The 18,803-nt window shown below is 34.1% G+C and overlaps 1 protein-coding gene across 1 annotated transcript; it reads left to right on the top strand.

The window, feature by feature from the left end:
* The first annotated feature begins 9,117 nt into the window (after positions 1-9,117).
* Positions 9,118-18,400, top strand: LOC128987467 (uncharacterized). The gene is made up of 6 exons (XM_054408326.1): positions 9,118-9,249; positions 12,546-12,728; positions 13,779-14,032; positions 14,761-14,968; positions 16,686-16,774; positions 18,209-18,400. Exons 1-6 carry the CDS (start codon positions 9,162-9,164, stop codon positions 18,356-18,358), a joined length of 972 nt encoding a protein of 323 aa, XP_054264301.1. The 5' UTR covers positions 9,118-9,161; the 3' UTR covers positions 18,359-18,400.
* Positions 18,401-18,803: the final 403 nt, after the last annotated feature.

The following is an 18,803-nucleotide window of genomic DNA, read 5'->3' as shown; positions in this document are numbered from 1 at the left end:
TTTAAATAGCAAATTCGAAATACTAAAATTAAATACTTTCGAAACTTAGTTAATTTATTAGACTTTGTTTAGGAGATTCCATAAATTTTTTTACGTAGTGGGGTTTTAATACTTACAGCAACTGTTTTTCAAGAGGAAGAAGCAAAATAACTTTGTTTGTATAACAAATTTTTATCGTCAAGTATTCAACTATTCACAACCAATATATTTACGTAATATCTTATATATTAAAAAAATTTGGTTTTTCTTTTCCGAGTTCGTTTGGCTCTTCTACCCGACCGATTTTCATGATTGAGGTCTCAAATTGAAGGTATGCACGCTCAGATTTGCCATCAAGCATCGGCATATATTTATCTATAATCCTACTCGGCTTATACGTAAAAGAAATTTGCTCCCCATGTTATTCTTATGGGAGGTAAATTTGGTTTATCTTTGCCGAGTTCGATTGGCTCTTCTACCAGACCGATTTTCATGATTGAGGTCTCAAATTGAAGGTATGCACGCACAGATTTGCCATCAAGCATCGGAATATCGTTATCTATAATCCTACTCGGCTTATAAGTAAAAGAAATTTGCTCCCCATGTTATTCTTATGAGTGTTAAATTTGGTTTATCTTTGCCGAGTTCGATTGGCTCTTCTACCCGACCGATTTTCATGATTGAGGTCTCAAATTGAAGGTATGCACGCACAGATTTGCCATCAAGCATCGGGATATATTTATCTATAATCCTACTCGGCTTATAAGTAAAAGAAATTTGCTCCCCATGTTATTCTTATGGGAGTTAAATTTGGTTTATCTTTGCCGAGTTCGATTGGCTCTTCTACCCGACCGATTTTCATGATTGAGGTCTCAAATTGAAGTTATGCACGCACAGATTTGCCATCAAGCATCGGCATAAATGTATCTATAATCCCACGCGGATTATACGTAAACGAAATTTGCTCCCCATGTATTTCTTATGGGAGTTAAATTTGGGGTTTCTTTGCCGAGTTCGTTTGGCTCTTCTACCCGACCGATTTTCATGATTGAGGTCTCGAATTGAAGGTATGCACGTACAGATTTGCCATCAAGCATCGGCATCAATGTATCTATAATTCCACGCGATTTCTGCGTAAACGAAATTTGCTCCCCGTGTATTTCTTATGGGAGTTAAATTTTGTTTCTCTTTGCCGAGTTCGTTTGGCTCATCTACCCGACCGATTTTCATGATTGAGGTCTCGAATTGAAGGAATGCACGCACAGATTTTCCATCAAGCATCGGCAAATATTTATCTATAACACCACTTGGTTTATACGTAAAAAAATTTGGTACTTACGTATTAAACGGAGGCCACCTAACCTACAGATTCGATTCGATTAGTAAACCTTCACCATCAGCAAGTTTGGTTGGTTAGGTTAGGTTAAGATAGTTTAATTTGATAAAAAAACATATATTTATGATAACCCAACCTAACATAACCGCTGCAGCGCGCTGTAAAATATGTGGCCTCCGTTTAATACGTAAGTACCAAAAAATTTCCTCTCCATGTATTTCTTATAGAAGTTAAATTTTGTTTCTCTTTTCCGAGTTCGTTTGGCTCTTCTAACCGACCGATTTTCAAGATTGAGGTCTCAAATTGAGGGTATGTACGCACAGATGTCCCATCAAGCATTGGAATATATGTAGCTACAGTCCAAACCCGGATTATACGTAAAATAAATTTGCTCTATTGGTAGTTAAATTTAGTTTTTCATTTCCCAGTTCGTTTGGCTCTTCTACTCGACCAATTTTCATGGTTGAATTTTCAAATTGAAGTTATGCATGTCCAGATTTCACAACAAGCATCGGTTTAAGATACAATATACAAAATACAAAAAAAAATAAAAAATACAAGGTTAAACCCGTCAAAATCAACAGGTACTGTTGAGGTAATTCTATTTTGGAACCATTTGGTTTGTTTGTGATTCAGCACTATGCCAATCTTAATAATCATAATTAATTACACAAATGATGCCGGAATTTTACCGAAGGTTCTTATATGAAAATAAATAAACTACACAGCAGGTCTTCTAAACGGAACAAGACTTATTGTCAAGAAAATGTATGAAAACAGTTTAGACTTAGAAATCATAACTGGCACAAATATTGGACAACGTGCACTATTACCCCGCATTGATCTCTCTCCATCAGATCCTACAGTACCATTTTCTTTCAAACGAAGACAATTCCCCATAAAGGTTGCGTTCTGCATGACCATCAACAAGGCGCAGGGCCAAACGATTGATCGAGTTGGTGTGTACTTGCCTGAACCAGTATTTAGTCACGGTCAGTTGTACGTCGCCTTCGATACTGAGAGGGAAATCTTTCGATACTGTAAAAGTAGAAACTAAATCAAAAGGTGGACGAACAGCAAACATTGTTTGGAAGGAAGTATTATAAAAGTCGTAATATTAATAAAGATTACCAGATGGAGGGAACTACTCCTGAGAATATGCGTACATGCAATTCTACCGACAGAGATGTCTATTTTACAAGAAATATTGTTGTTAATAAAACATTCTTAATAAAGCCTCATTCACGCTGTGTTACATATGAGTTAACAAATGTACGTGCTTTCTCTGTAGGTGCTTTTAGGAAGTGTGTGGATATTGTTCTGGATTAATTGATTTTCAAAACGGAAAAAAATACATCGGGACGATTTTCTCTGTGTTATATGGAATGTGTTATACTTTAATTTGGTCATAAGGCGAAATTAATCCAGCAGCCCTATAAGAGTTTAATTAAAGTTGTACCGCCCTTATTAAGTTTAGTATTTGATTTTTTTATTATTAATTTCAATGCTGCGGAGCAGCACGGGTCATCTAGTATACATTATTAAAAAACATACATTTTTAATCATTAAGGGTTCTCTATTTCAATAACATTGTTCTCCTTATAAGAATCTTTTCCAGGTATTATAGACTCATCAATATTGCTGCAGGTAAACCTCCATTGTAACTTAATTCAAGGATCAGCTATACAACGCAAGTATGTTTAAAAATATTATTTTGTAACGTACGTATTGTACGTTTAACTTTTAGACTCTATAATACCACTAGAAGGCTTCAACTCTATTGAGCAGGCATTAATATGACAGGTGTGAGCATTGTAAAGAAGGTATTCAACAGAACAATGGAAATAACAACAAAGCGTTCAAAACAAGCATACGTGTTGCTTAATACCTTTGGAGGATGCGGTCATAGACATGTGTTTTGTACTTAAGGCCATACAAATCAAACAACGTTTACGGTGACCAAGATACTTCCTAACCGTTGTATCTTCGTCAATTATACTTATACACACCATTTGTGCTAAAAAATTGTCTTAAACATTCATAACAAAATAACAATAAAAAAATATATTCATAGTCTATTAATATGTGCATTGCAAAAGAAAAAGAAATACTTAGTCTGTATAATCAAAGTATGGAGTTAATATTGGACGATGATGTAATCATGACGTCATTGACTGGTGGAGGCATTCTCAGCTGACTGAGGTTCGTTCTCCACTGTCATTACCGCAGTTTCACCGATTGTTCCCGCCAATATCCTCTCCGTTCCCTCCACATTCTGGTCGGTTAACTCACGCCAGGTTGGTGAACTGTTAAACGACCATTGCTAGCGCCATCATCATTGCAGCCAGCGCTCTTTGTAAGGGATTAAAACAATACGGAATAAACAAAACCTTGACAATAAGTTATGAAAATGTTTGAACTCTTTACAGTTTAAGAAGTAATTGTATTTCTATTGTCATTGGAGATTTCAAACATTTTTTGGAGGAAGGACGGTCCCTTGTCTTAAATTAGCAATACGAATAATAGAATTTCAATCGTAGAAGGTACGAGATAAACTACCAATAGATAAAAAATGTACCTTTTTGATTATAGTCACGCTTATTGATTGCATACGACAAAAGAATGTTGTGGATAAGAATGAGAAGAAGAATTATTTATTGATTAGACTAAAGTACTTAGTAACACAAAAATTCAAATAATTTCTCAATAAGTAAGTGGACTCTCTCATAATCAGGAAAGGTGAGGTTAAATGCATGATTTAAGCCGCAACTCAAAACAAATATATCCATCCTGTTAACTACCACCAAACTGTAGAACTTTTTACAAATTACTACACCCCTCAGTCAGTGTGCTACAAACCATGTGTACAGATAAAACTTTTCAGGATAAAGTAACTACGGTAATTACTTACGGACGCAGCATTTTCAGGCAATCTTGCAGCAGACTAAGCCCATCGCAATCAATTTGATCAATGCAATACAAATTCTGATTTCCACACAATAGAAACGTCTAAACCCATTATAGTTACTACAAGGAGTTACTGACAATAACACAGCCTCACTACATGTAGCCTACTTGCATAGTAGGCTAAATGAACAAAAGTTAAGACATTTTCGGATACAAACCGTATATTCAATTTATAAACATACATGGGTTTAAAATCAGAAATCATCGAGGTTGATGACGTTGTAGATCACCATTTCTATTTGACGTATCCAAGCATCTCTGCCACATGTCCAGGCCAAACCACGCATGGCCAAGGTCAACAAGATGGGTATCTTGAAAGCATTCAATGTGAGAGGACTCACCATGAAGCAGAATACTTTTCCTATGGTTGTCTCATACATAATACACAATTCTTCAAAAATTACCTCAAACGGCCAAAAGGTAGAATGCTATCAACTTTTTCTATGATTTTTTAAACACTAGTAATTAGTTACTAGGGAAACCTGTGAGATTTTGCAGGAAAATAAGATGCTAAATTCTTTTGGTATAAACAGATCCTTCCATGTTGTAAAGTGATAGATAAAAGTTAAGTAATACAAACATAAAGATAAAATTCACTGCTTACGAATTTTCTTTCAAAATTAAATTGTTTTATGGGTTTTATATTCGCAGGTTTTGAAGGTTCTAGAAAAAACCTTTGTAAATGGTTTTTTGCATACTATATTTTTAACATATGCAGATTATTAAAAAATAATGAATCAATGGATGACATGGTGTCCTTGCCAAAGTTAAAAACCAAAGTCGGTATAATTTCTACTTTGCATATGGCGCCCGAAAAATCTAATTGCTTTTCTTACAAATAAAATAGAAAAAATATCTGGCCCCCTAAAATTACTCTAAATATCAAACCATTAAAGGGAAATCAACCAAGTTTTTAGGCTTGATAATTGATGAACATCTAATAATTCAGGTGTCTTTGTTTTGAGATCAATGTTCTATCTTTGCGAGAAAAAAAGTGTTGAAAGTATTTTACCTCTCCCTTATAGAATGTCATATTGGTATGCATTCCAAGCTTGTAATGATTAGTATTGATAAGAACATACTGTAGTTAGTTGTATCTAAGGGAGTATGTTTTATCTATGGTTGTATCCTGTGTGTCCATGAAACTTGTAAAGTCTTTAAAATTAATTCAAAACAACTTGACTGGCGTACGACATTAGATTTTTTTTATTTATTTACCTTACACTTTTTGACATTCCATATTAAGTTATATCGCCACTCGAGTCAAGCACAGACCTAGCCTATGTTAATGTTTTCCTAGGTTATATTAAGTATTTTAAATTTTAGTTCTCTTTATTTATATTGTTTGCAAATTTGTTTATCTAGATGATTGCTGTATTATATATAAGTAAAAAAGGACAATTAACTATAAACATTGACTATTAGCTCTCACCAACTTCGACGATTTTGAAAGAGAAATCTAGCAACAAATTTAACATGGGGATGGAATGTCTAGTTGCATTAATAGTCAAAGCTATAACTAATTAAATGGGAAATACAAATTATTTTACATAACTTAATTTAATTCCGCTCCCAACCAAACTACAAGTCATTCAAACCAAAGTTTTAATTAGTTAACAACTTGTACAGGAGTCTATGTTGAAAGCCTGCACCTGCATACATTACTCTCTTTGCTGCACCTATTGATCTAGCCTAGCTTTGTTGTGCAGTAATCACTGGACTTTGTGTGTTCGTAAACCATCACTTTGGTTGATTAGAAATACTTAGAAGCGCGTACAAAAGTGTAAAAGTATGTTAGAGTTAAACAGTACTCCTAGTGGAAGTGGACGTACTATCGTAACGAGACCGTAATGGACCTGAGAAAAGCAAAAGTCATCGAAAAACACAAAAGTCACCAAACTCTCTTAACTACCCTAAAAAGTCTTCTCTTTTCTCATAAGCAATGTATCTGTAAAGCAAAACTTATGTATAAAAGTAGTTTAAAAGGTTGGTACCGAACCCTGCTGTTCTTTGAACCCCCGTCCTCAATGACACACCCCTTAGACCAAGTGCGGATTTTAGACCGGAGGGATGAGTCAGGGTGAGCTAAGTCGTATTTATTTTATTGTTTTCTGCGGCAGACGTGGCTAATGCTGAGAGATTTACGATAGCTTTTATCGAGGCAATGATTGGGCCATCCTTCCAGGGGGAGGGGGGGGGGTATAGGCCCTTCTGTGTAACGATCCAGACGACCGACAATGGACCAAGGCATGTTTGTAATGTGTTACTTGATTGAGGTGCAAAGGTAATTTTATAAAATGTTCTAAAACAAGAAAAAAATAATGGTGAAACTATTTTGGTAACCTCAATAAACAAAATTGAAGCTAACAGAACTGAAATAAATAAATACAAGCCAACTATTTGCAGCTAACTCTAAAATAGATAAACTTACATGGGTATAACAATAAAAAGTAAAGACATACTATACTATTAGCCTTCAAGCTGAAAATAAAAATATAAGTCATCTATAAACATAGAACGAGCAAATTCAAAATACTCAAAGACATTTTGATCGTTTTTACATAAGTTAAAACATTTTACTTTTGGATTACATTGATGAAAAAGACGATACTAAAGATCGTACGATACCATCCGGAATAGGTGATCGTTATCAACATAATAAAATATCTATAGAATAGACATTTTTAGATGGCCTTTTAATAAATTCAAAGTTTGTTGGTGATTTTCTATGAGATAGTATATGTCTAAGAATTTAGATATATTTAAGTTGCAGTTGTATACAAATAAGATAGCAATCATATAATCATCAAATAAATAAATTGTACATGGGTTAAATATTTTAAAGTGATAAAACTAGTTTATTTTTCGATTGTACTCCATAAATATGTAAACATTACTTACTTTTACCACACTCCAGTATTCCAATCGAACAACACAAAACGGTGTGCTTTTATTAAGCACGTAATACGTGTACGCTTGAAAATAAGTTGGCCACACTATATCTAGATGATACTACGCCTACGATCAGCTGGTGCAGCGTTTCCAGATTCGTTCAATGCTTGGATTTAACCTAACCTAAAAACGTGTTGTATAGTGTTTGAAAGACAATTGTTTATATGCTTCATTCTAACTGTAGGAAAAGTATAAAGTGTAACGCGAGTGCAAAGTATACAAAATACCACTTCGCACCCTAACTGTACTAATAACTATTTCCTATATTCGGGGGAAAATGTGCTCCACAAAAAGATGACTTATTAAAAAAATACATAGAATTTTGTTTTCAAAGAATGTTAGTTACCGTACCATTCAATGGCAAATACTATTTGAATTTAATTTTATTCTGCCACACTATGTTTTAACACTGCTTTTGAATATTTGTGTGACTGAATCTGTCCAATAACAATAATTTTAAATAATCCTTTGGTATGGAATTTCAGATTGGAAAGCGAAGGTCACGTTGTTTCAGTCCTTCATGAATGTGTAATGTTTTAATTAACTGAACTCTCCACACATTCAGGGTTTGCAGACATTGGACAACGTTTACCCTCGTAATAAAGCTATAAATATAAATAAATAAAGTAGGCCTAATAAATATTGAGTAAAGTATTATAGTATACACAATAATTGAATTTTCATTAGTAGTTATAATTTATTTAAAAAATATATAAATAAATTTTTATGCAAGAACTACTACAGTCATAGATATATACCCTGTTATATGTTTATGAGGCTTAATTAATCAAAAAAAGTTTTAATGTATTTTTATGTCCGGTTTAAGTACAGTAAAGTGCGGGTTGAATTTATAACTAAATAATTAAAATATTTTAACCAAACTAAAATATACTGAAATATTTGTAGTACCTAGAAATATTACAGATATATTTAACAATCTATTACTACTGATTCTTGCCCTCTAGCTAATATAAGAGGTGAGTTCAGATTGTAAAATCCACTTTAAACCAGAAAAGTAACTTGTAGACGTCATCAGCTCACTTAAAACGTCATAAACATGAAATCCACTTCCATAGAGGCTTCATAGTTTACATTAAAGTGGTTAGCCTACTCATTTGCATTATTCAAACTAGCTGTTACCTACGGGCTTCACCCCGTTTGACCTCATGAGTATTAATAAAACGATAAAACTATTGACTGTTTAAGTTAAGCTGAAATAAATAAAATAGAATACAGTAATACGAACAAACAATTACACCTGATTTGAATAAAGTATAGTAGTAGGCAATGGAAATTCGCTTGGTCTTCATGTTTGCTGTTGTGGGGGTATAGGGCCTCCAGTATAATATACAAGAGTGTGCCATAAGGTACGAAATTGGGTTTTCTGATTGATACATATAAAAACATACATTTTTACGCAGTCGGTTTCAATGGTCATTCGAACAATTAACAAAACTGACAACCGAGATTTTCAATCGTGGTAATATGTGTGATATAAAGTACCTGAGAGGCTCAGGTAATAATAATTTACCACATACTATTTTATTTTGACTCAAACTTAAAAACGTTCATCTTTCAACAAGTTTCTAATTGAACTTAAATTTATGATGAACATTAGTAAGACAATTAATTTATTCCGTCACAAACAACTCTATTTAAAATACTAGTCATCTGAAAGAAGACACTTAACACACACATAAGCAGGTATGTGTAAAAAATCAAATGTATTCTTTTAACATGCAGATGTATCAAACAAAAGAGACACCATTTGCCACCATGATGCGACACCATTTGAAATAACACAGGTGTATGAGACAATTCATGGTTAATTGTCAGTTTTTTTACAGCACGTTCTCTTTATCTTGTCACTTGGTTATTATACATTTATCATTATAGCGTTCCAATAGCGATCGGTAGTTTTAATTCGATGTCTCTCACAAAAGTAAATTCAGTGTGTTCGTTGATTACGTTTGTACTTTTAGCTGATTTTGCCTTTGTTGAAGGATTAGATCCTGGTAAGAACTGTTTAATCGTCATCTATAATATTAAAACGTGACCGGGTTTTTTTATTTCACGATTCTGAATCAAACACTTGACGGATTATCATGGTTTTGGTGTTGAAAGAATAGTTATTTGTGTAACTAGTGGTGAAAGTGGCACTTTGCTGCACACGAGAGCAATGTTTACGCACGAGCCGCAGGCGAGTGCGGAATGATCTCGAGTGCAGCAAAGGCCTTTTTCACTCGTGTTACACATTATATTTTTCCTACAGTCACTATAAAGCATATAAATAATTAGTATTTCAAACACTATACAACACGTTTTTAGGTTCAGCTGGCAACACAAATGGTACCCTAGAGAAAGTAGTACCCGAGGTCCGTATCACTCCGCTATTTTTCCTCGGCAAGAAATGTGCTCCGCGTTTTGAGAATATAGTTCCGTATGTTTTTGTAATTTGAAGTGGTTTCCGCGCCTAAAAAAATGCTTTAAAGGTATTTTCTTGTTCATTAAAATCGTAGGAATGTTTTTAAAAACGTGTAAAAGAAAAGTCCAGAAAGTTCAGAAATACCGAAACTATAAACACGAAATAAATGACAGGTTAAATCGTAGTTATAATAGTCAATCAGCTGCTCATATTATTATTATCTTTAAGTGTTGCCAACCTATTTCCAAGCGTACACGGATAACGAGCATAATAGAACTACGCTGTTTTGTGTTGTTTCGTTGGAATCCTGATGTGCGGCAAAGTATAAACCGTACGGCAAAGTATAAACCGTACGGCAAAGTATAAATATGCAGCAATTAGCAGCTTTCTGTACTATAAACAGTACAAGGAAGCCAACTTTGTCGGGTGACTGTAGGAAAAGATAATTTTCAAAACCAGGAAATGTCGAAAGGGTTTCAGTTTTTTTAGAAATTAAGTTGTAATTTTAAAAAAGTCTAGGAGCCAACGCTAACATTGTAGACTAGCTTTTGGTATAATACCATTTGCCTAACGTAACAGCTGTAAACATTCTGCTTTTGTGGCACAAATTCAGCATTTGGATAAAAATGAAATGTCATACGTCTAGGGTTGACTTATTTATATTATGTGTAATGCTATAATAATTGATACATTAATTTATTCGCTGAGGGGACGACGGATTATTTAAATACACATTCTAAAATACTTGACAATGTAATTTATTTTCTTGAGCGGTCTTTGAAATCTTGGTTTTGTTTAAGTGCAATATACTTGGTTTGAACTAAGAGCTGGATGGATATAAAAATATTATATAGAACTATGAGGTTATTTTATTTAGTCCATGATTGTCATTGATTATAGGAAATAACTAAGTAAGCAGAGATAAGTAGACCACAAAGTTAAGCAAGACCATTGCTGTATACAAATCAAAACTCTGCCTACGAGTCTTCAAAGAAAAGTCTATGTAAATTATTTTACTGCAATACTTTTTGAGGAAAGTGCAGGAAAATAACAATTTTTACATGCAATACATCTTGGCAGCTCATCAAACAATGAGATCAAGGATGATCAGGAATCACAATTTTAAATTACTACCACGACCTCTGACTAGTTGTATCCAGAGATAAACAGAAGGGGAGTTAAACACTATGTTATAATTGGCCAAGCATACTACAAGAAGTAGACTTACTATCCTTTCGTAAAATCTAAAACGTCGTTTAGTGTGTGTTCATGTGTGTTACGTTTGGATGCGCTGATGTAGGCAAAATATCACTTTTATTTCAACTAAATATCGTATGGTTTGAATAAATGAATATAGGAAATTAGGATGTACATAGATTCAACGATGGTGGATGATTATCACAGATATTAGAACGGATAACGGTATCAATAATAAACATAGAAAAATCACTAACTACTAATAATTACGTCTTTAGCTTACTAGTATGTTTACTTTTTTAAATTCCTTCTACAAGGTGACAAGTTTTGTTTTCAAATTAATGTTATTTTAACTAAACAGCTATTTCAAAACAAACTATGTATCTGTTATTTTTTTTACTTTTCTTTATAGCCAGTTTTAACCGACTACTTGATTCCCATACGTAGGACGGGCCAAAAGCTAGTTTCAGTTAAAATTCTTAAATCATAAACAGACAAATATTTAAAGTAATAATTATAAACACTAAATAAATAATAATTGCACCGTTTTACAACTGGCTTTTATTATTTGTTTCAATATTTTTGTTTGGAAAATGATAAGTCTTTGCCTATCAAAAAACTGACAGAATAGGGACTAGCTTAGAATTTGAGAGATATTCTTTTGGTTTTTATTTATGGTTGAAATACTAAGTAGGATGTCTTGGCGAGTGCAATGTTTTTAATTAATATTAGAATTTTAATTAGGTGCTATAATTTATTAATACCTTAAACAATATTGAACACGAGTTGGTGGTGTGTGAATCAATGTCAGTTAGCTCTTGGGTTCGAGACCTGATTCTATCACTTAATATTTATAAACTGGTGCACCTGTTGATCGAATTCGAGCAATTGCAAAGTATTACAGGGGTAATTTTCAAAACGAATAACAGTCATAACTCCGATGACTTAAAAGAGTCTCAAAGATTCACTCTCTCCAGTTATCGAAACTGAAAACGAACTCACTCTGAAAACGAACGCTCTTGTGTGTATCATGTGTTTACTATGAACAGCTGTAATTAATACAAATTATTCGTCTGTTTAAGTAAACAAAATCCTTTCATCATAAGAAATACATTGGGATTTTGATGAACAAAATCCGTCCATTATTAACGGAGGAGTAGTGTTTCGTAGAAATCGCCTTCACGTATTATGTATAAGGATACGGCTCATTCCAATACTAAACCGACTCACTTCTTGCTTCGCAAAATACTTTAACCAGCACCTGAGGTCCATGTTGCTGGTTCAAGGTTGATTGGTTTAAAGAGACAACCAAACTCTAAAAAGTGAATTTCAGTATTTCTGCTTTTTGTAATGCAAAACTTCACTTGGCTGTAAGTTTTTTTTTGCATGACAGATCTGCCACCCTAAAGATGTGTAAGGACACGATTTTACGTTCGTCATCTTAATTGTCACTTTTTTATTTTAGCTTTAAGATAACGCAGGTAAGTTTGTCACCACTATTGTGCCAAAACTAGCTGAATGTAATGAAAATGTGTATTATTTTAACAGAATTTTAAACAACCAACAACAGATTATTTAACAGGATCATCTAAAAGAAGAGTAGATTTTTTATACAATTGGATAATATACTGATAAATGACGGTAAATAAATAATTGATGTTGTCTTGTAACCTTTTATATCTTCAACAGTTGCACTTGCACACAAATGGGCTCCCAAAATTTATCTCAACTCCAAAGAGGAATATTGGCCAGGAGATGTTGAAGTATTTTTGAAGCATGTCCAGGTAAAGGGTAAAGATTGCCCGAAGACTTCAGAAATTCCTACAGGGCCCGATTCTCAGAAGTGCTTCCTCACAACTAACGGCGATCCCAGTAAGTTATTTTTGATACAGTATAATTTTCATCAAATTGTTACTCCTCAATTTATTTATTGTCAATAGTTTGTAGTTTTTTATATGTTTTAACAAATTTTGTTGTAAGCTCATTGCATTTTTAAGTGTGTGTAAATAGTCCACTCTTATCCACACTGCTACCCAGCTTCTCATTACTTAATTTTATTTAAATTTTATCAAGAGTCAAAAAGAGAGATTGTTTTTACTTTCTCCCCCTCTACCATAGTATTTGGAGAAAGTATTGTTTTCGTAAAAATTTTCGAGTTTGAGCTTTGAGTGGATATATTCGTTTTGGGTCCCCCTGGACCTGGTTTTCGAAGTGATGTCTGTGTGTGTGTGTGTGTGTGTGTGTGTGTTGGTGTGTGTGTCTGGATGTGTACAGAGCTATGGACTACACGTGTGGTCCGATTTCGATGAAATTTTGTATGTAGGTTCTACTCCGTGGTATCTCCAGGCGTTTTTTCCATTTTTTTGAAATTTTAATTTTTAATGGGGATTTTCTCATAAAAACCCATAAAAACCGGAAAAATCGGATTTTCTCAAAAATGGCCCGAACGATTTTGACAAAAATGTTGTATGTTGTAGCCCTTTAAATTCTGAACAAAATGGTACAAATCCCATTTCTGTAAAAATTTCGGTTCGAAAGTTATTGTAAATTATGTTATTTCCCATAAAAACCCCATAAAATAACCAAAAATAGAATATTAGAAAAAATCCGGTTTTAATTTAACATAGTATGTTATGGTCCTTACAATTTTGATAGTTTTTTTATTTTTTAGAAATTTTGATTTTTAAAGGGGATTTTCCCATAAAACCCCATAAAATAACGGAAAAATTGGATTTTCTCAAAAATGGCCTGAACGATTTTGATTAAAATTTAGTAAGTTATAGTCCTTTATATTCTGAACAAAATTGTACAAATCCCATTTCCGTATATTTACTCTCACCACTTACACATGATAAAGGTCGTTGACAAACTTATGGGAGAAAGTATGTGTCAGAATGCTTATACCGTTTATTTTAATTTCAGATGATCTAATCAAGGAAAACGACTCCTACCTTCTTGGGGTAAAGCCGGGGTCTCGTAAATGGCAGTTGGACCCGGTTCCTGCTTACGTGAACGTCAAGTCGTGTGGGAACGGTCGTATGATTATCTCCTTCTGGATCTTCTTCCCCTTCAACAAAGGAAAGCAAATGTGCAAGCTTGAAGACGGGTGTGGAACCGTCCAGACTGTGGTTGGCAACCACGTAGGGGACTTTGAACATCTCAGTTTAGAAATGCAGGTTGGTTGAAAACTCGGGAAGAAGGGAATAATAAAACATGTGGCTTTTACAGGATACCAAGTGCGAATTTAGGGTGGTTTGAGGCTAAGTTTGGAGTTGAATAAGGAATTGTCTTTGGTCGTATATGTCTCTTATGGTAAAAATCATGCCTATTCAATATAGGGCTTTCATCAGTTCATGGTGGTGATGCCGTGGGATCCTCTATAGCTTCAAACATTTTATCAGTATAGCCTATTCTTATGATGTTACGTCACATATTTAGCTGTAGGTACTTGACATGATCCACCGAAAGGCCTAAGACACACTTGGACAGGCAAATTCAAAGTTCCAAAAAGTCACAAGCCGTAAAAAAATATTTATTATAATTGTTACGGTGTTACGGAATTCAAAGGAGGGAGTCCTTATGACGGAATGTCTCCCCTATAATCTTCTATTAATTAAGATAACCCCATTGATATCTAGATAAGTTGCTCTACAGAACAACATTCAAACCCCCGGCACGAGGTAATATCGCATATTTTAAAGGCATTGAAGTGAATATACTGTTTTTAAGCCAAGGTTCCTAGGTTGAGAGTCCCGTGTTCTAACACACCGTTTATTAGCGCTTCCAGTTCAACATTGAAATCATAAGAGATCATTTCTAATTCTCAAGTGTCAAGCACCTAATATGTATTATGGTTTTTTTAAGATTTGTATTTTACTTAGCTTTCAACAAAATCATTTTCCAGGGAGAACTGCCGGTGTCACTTTTCCTGGCAGTCCATGATGGTGGAATTTTCTATGACTACGATAAAGGAAGTAACACCTTTACACTGTCTTCCCAACTCAAGAATGGCATCCTCAAGGTTCCAGACCCTCCCCAGACTATCCAGCTTGTGGACACTCATCCTGTCCTCTATTGCGCCTTGGGATCTCATGCGGTCTGGAGTGCTCCAGGTTAGATATTTTTGTAGGCTCAAATATATGTTCACTTATATTTATGTAGGGTTCGGTAAAGTAAAGAAAAATATTGGACGATTTTTCTTTGAAATCACTGAATATAGCTTTGAAATTTCTACTTTAGGTTGGTAATTTATATGAGAAATATTATATGTTTTTTTTTATTGGTGGTTTGAATAGCATAATTATGAATCATGTATATCATATCTTCAACCAAGTAAGTTAAATTGCATTTCACTTACTTTTTGTATCTTGTATATATTACAATACTGAGCAAAGACAGAGAACTTGTACAAAAAAATGGAGTATTTAAATCGGTGACAAGGAAGCATAACAATTTTGCAAACCTATGCAGAAAACATAAGTTGCAACGGGTTGCATGGATGCAATGAGAAAACTTGCAATGTTTACATTTGCTTTGACATACTGTACCAATGTAAACAATCAGAACTGTCAAATCTATTTTCTTTTCAATACTTCACAGCTGGCTTAAGCAAATAAAATTATAATACTCAGTAAAATCATGAAGTAGTTTTGTCTTTGACTATTGATTTCAATGTTTTTTTTTTATTTTGGACATTGATTAAGGAATTAACCAAGTTTTTATAGACATTTTTTTATTAATACAGGCTCTGTCTTTGGGTTTTCCAAATTAACATCACGTGAAATGATATTGTTACAAAGAGTAGGACAATTTTGAGATCTACATAATTAAAATAACTTTGATAATTTTTGTGTTCAGTTTGAAATAACTTAACATGAGCTGGTACTAAGGGGAGACGGACAACGGACCAGGGCTAATCCCCTGATTTATGGCCTGAGGGTCACCGGAGGAGGGGTGTGGAATCGAGAATTCGGAATCCCACCCGAGGCGTTATCCTTTTGTCAAAGATTTCGTTTAGAATGCCATTACTTCTTAACTTTACATCTTTTGTTGGAATTTATAATTTTATTTTCAGAACTATTTTTCGATTAGGAAACCTTTATTAGATTTTTTCATTATCAGCAAGTTTGGTTGGTTTGGTTAGGTTATGATAGTTAAATCTTATCATAATTAAAACATTTAAAAAAATAATTTAAGGCATTTGTAATTTTATTTTATGAACAGAACTATTTTTATTAGTAAACCTTCGTTCGATTTTTATTATCAGCAAGTTTGGTTAGTTTGGTTAGGTTATGATAGTTTAATTAAATTTAATTAAAATTTAACCTACAAACGATACGTTTTGACAGCGACGGTAATAGAGCTAACGATTTGCCGCGAACAGTTCGGCTATGCACGGTATGATGCGGAAGCGTTCGACACCAACCTAGAACTGACAGGGCAACCGACCGTGATTAAGAGGATTACAGCCTCGGTCAAGTGCCTACACCCGGTACTAAGTCATAAAACATAGGTATTTTTTCATCTAAATAAAGAACGTAATGGACTTTTTTTTAAATTTTAGGTGATATTGTTTTCACCATTCACTTTACTATACTATTTCGTAATTATGATTTATTTTTAACTACCTATGCTATAAACCCTGATGGCTTTCACTCAGAGATAGCTGCTATATAATCCTCTAAATGAGTTTGGATTCTGAAACTAATAGGATGGAGTCTAAAAAGGCACAAGCATAACTGCAATAAAGAAAGCTACACTTATTTATACACCAACCCCGTACAAAGGACGGATACTCTGCTATTTATTAATAAAACATTGATTTTGTAGGAACATTCTCGTTCAGCCGCGTAGAGTTGGATCAGTTAGTGGACGAGACAGATCAAGGGCGAGAATGGAACACATGGGAAGCTCTCAAGGTACTATCACTTACCATATGGATTAAATATTAGCCTACAATTCTATTAAAATAATAATTATATATTTAAATGTGAGATAATAGTATTACGTTGAAAAGGAGCATCAGTGTCTAAATCCTCCTTCTTAAACTAATGATGGATATAGTTAGGACTTCTCTACTTTGGATTAACGAGGGGTTTTTAATTTTTCAAAATACATAAAAGCGTAGGGATTCCTTTTTTTTCGGAATCACTCATCACTGCCTGAGTCACAATCAATGAAGTGCATCGTAAAGGCTACTGATAAAATTTAAGATTGTAAAGAATGGTAATGTTTTACATCCTGAATTTGGTTGGAAGATTTGCCCCACTAATTATGTGTAAACCCTGTTTTACTATACGTCCATATTGTTAATTGTTATAATAGTTTACGCAACGATCGCGTAAGGATAGTCTTTACGACACGAGTAGAAAATCTAAGGTACGAGTCTTGGTGAGTGCATTTAAAACGTCTACGAGCTTTAGATTATGCTAAATACTCTAGATGCGTACACTACTTTAGCTATCACCGTTTCTTAATTACGAAAAATCACTACTCAAAGCTTCCAAGAAAGGTATTTCGTTTATAACCTCTCATTGCCACTGACTGTTCCAACCACTTACTATTGTTTAAACAATTAAATCTATATAATTAATACGCTACATGAAACTTTGTCGGTTGAACTCCTCCGCCATTTCTTAACCGATTTTATCCATTGACGTCTCATTGGAAAGAGCGTGTCGCGTAGATTTGCAAACTGGCCTTACATTTTTGAAAAAGTCCCTTGGGCTCTGCCCCAGTGGCTTTGAAAGTTCCCATGTTACCCTTATGAAGAACATAATTGTTTACATTTTGATCAGCTGTATAATTTTAATCGTTGTTATTTATTTTTCAATTCAAAGTCTTATAAACTCATCTCAAATTATGATGACTTTTATTTGTTTTTAAATAACTACTTTACTTCTTTGCAATTGCTCGATTTCGAGCAACGTGTTTACTAGTTAGTCTTAACAGCTGATAAGTTGACGTTCAAAGTGTTATACTTCTTTCCTCTCAATTCTTGAACCTCGTTGTTCCAAACTTGTACTGTAAAGAATGTAAAGTAACAAAACAATACTTTAAAGTAAGTAAACAATACCGTAAAATGAATATTTTTCAATTCTAAGAACTGAATTGAAAAGGCTAATTTAATTAACTAACTAGGTAAATGTTTTTTAAGTTCTGCCGCAAGTTTTCCTAAAACTCAGACACTTGTGATAGTATCAAGGCCACTGAGGACGGGGTCCAATTGTATACTTAACTTGTTCTGCACCTTCTGTTCCTATGTAGTATTCTCGTTTGTTGTTATCGTTGATGTTTGTACTTAACTCGTACTGTATTTTCTGTTGTTATGCAGTATCCTGTTATGTTTTCAGGTGTTCTACTCCAAGGAAACGACCCCAGCCTGGTGGTATTATGAGGGCCGATGGGGCAACCAAGCTTCCCAGTGCATACTTAGGTTGTACTGCCTTTTCTCTGCTGGGCCTAGAGGCCTTTCGACTAGGTCTGAGGAATACACATGTTAGAAAACAACGTTGATTAAATAAAACATACAATTATAGATGTATTTATTCTGCTTAAGAGCCCCTCCGAAATTAAACATCACATTTGAGAATGGCCGGGATGTTTAACTGACTGATTTCTATTTTACATAGAATCACTTTCATGAAATGAATTTTTCCGCACTCCTTTGCTTAGGTACCTAGTTCCTATCAGTAGCCTACCTTTACCAATCGTCTCCACATGCATTAGCCATCCTAGTTTGCCACCTTTAAAACATTTTACAACTTAGATATATCTAGAAAAATAGCCTGACGTAGTTCCTAGCAAATTCCCGACTTCCGGTTGGACCCCTCTAGTTCCGGCCAGACTCCGCCCCCATTAGGGTGATAAGTGAAGGTGTTTTTATTGTTTGGTTTGTAGGGGCAAGATTTATTGCGTCTTTTAGCAATCCGGCGCAAGATTAGGGAA

This window comes from Macrosteles quadrilineatus, unplaced genomic scaffold (assembly GCF_028750875.1).
Source record: "Macrosteles quadrilineatus isolate MER2022 unplaced genomic scaffold, UCM_ALF_1.0 Scaffold_2__2_contigs__length_208266976, whole genome shotgun sequence".
Lineage (NCBI taxonomy): Eukaryota > Metazoa > Arthropoda > Insecta > Hemiptera > Cicadellidae > Macrosteles > Macrosteles quadrilineatus.
The sequence above is the reverse complement of the archived record's forward strand: the minus strand, read 5'-3'. Positions and strand labels throughout refer to the sequence as shown.

Excerpts from the sequence above, each read along its gene's own strand:
- LOC128987467 (XM_054408326.1), top strand. The coding sequence starts at position 9,162 with ATGTCTCTCACAAAAGTAAATTCAGTGTGTTCGTTGATTACGTTTGTA. Across the intron at positions 12,729-13,778 it reads CACAACTAACGGCGATCCCA|ATGATCTAATCAAGGAAAAC; the intron begins GTAAGTTATTTT and ends TTTTAATTTCAG. Across the intron at positions 14,033-14,760 it reads ATCTCAGTTTAGAAATGCAG|GGAGAACTGCCGGTGTCACT; the intron begins GTTGGTTGAAAA and ends ATCATTTTCCAG.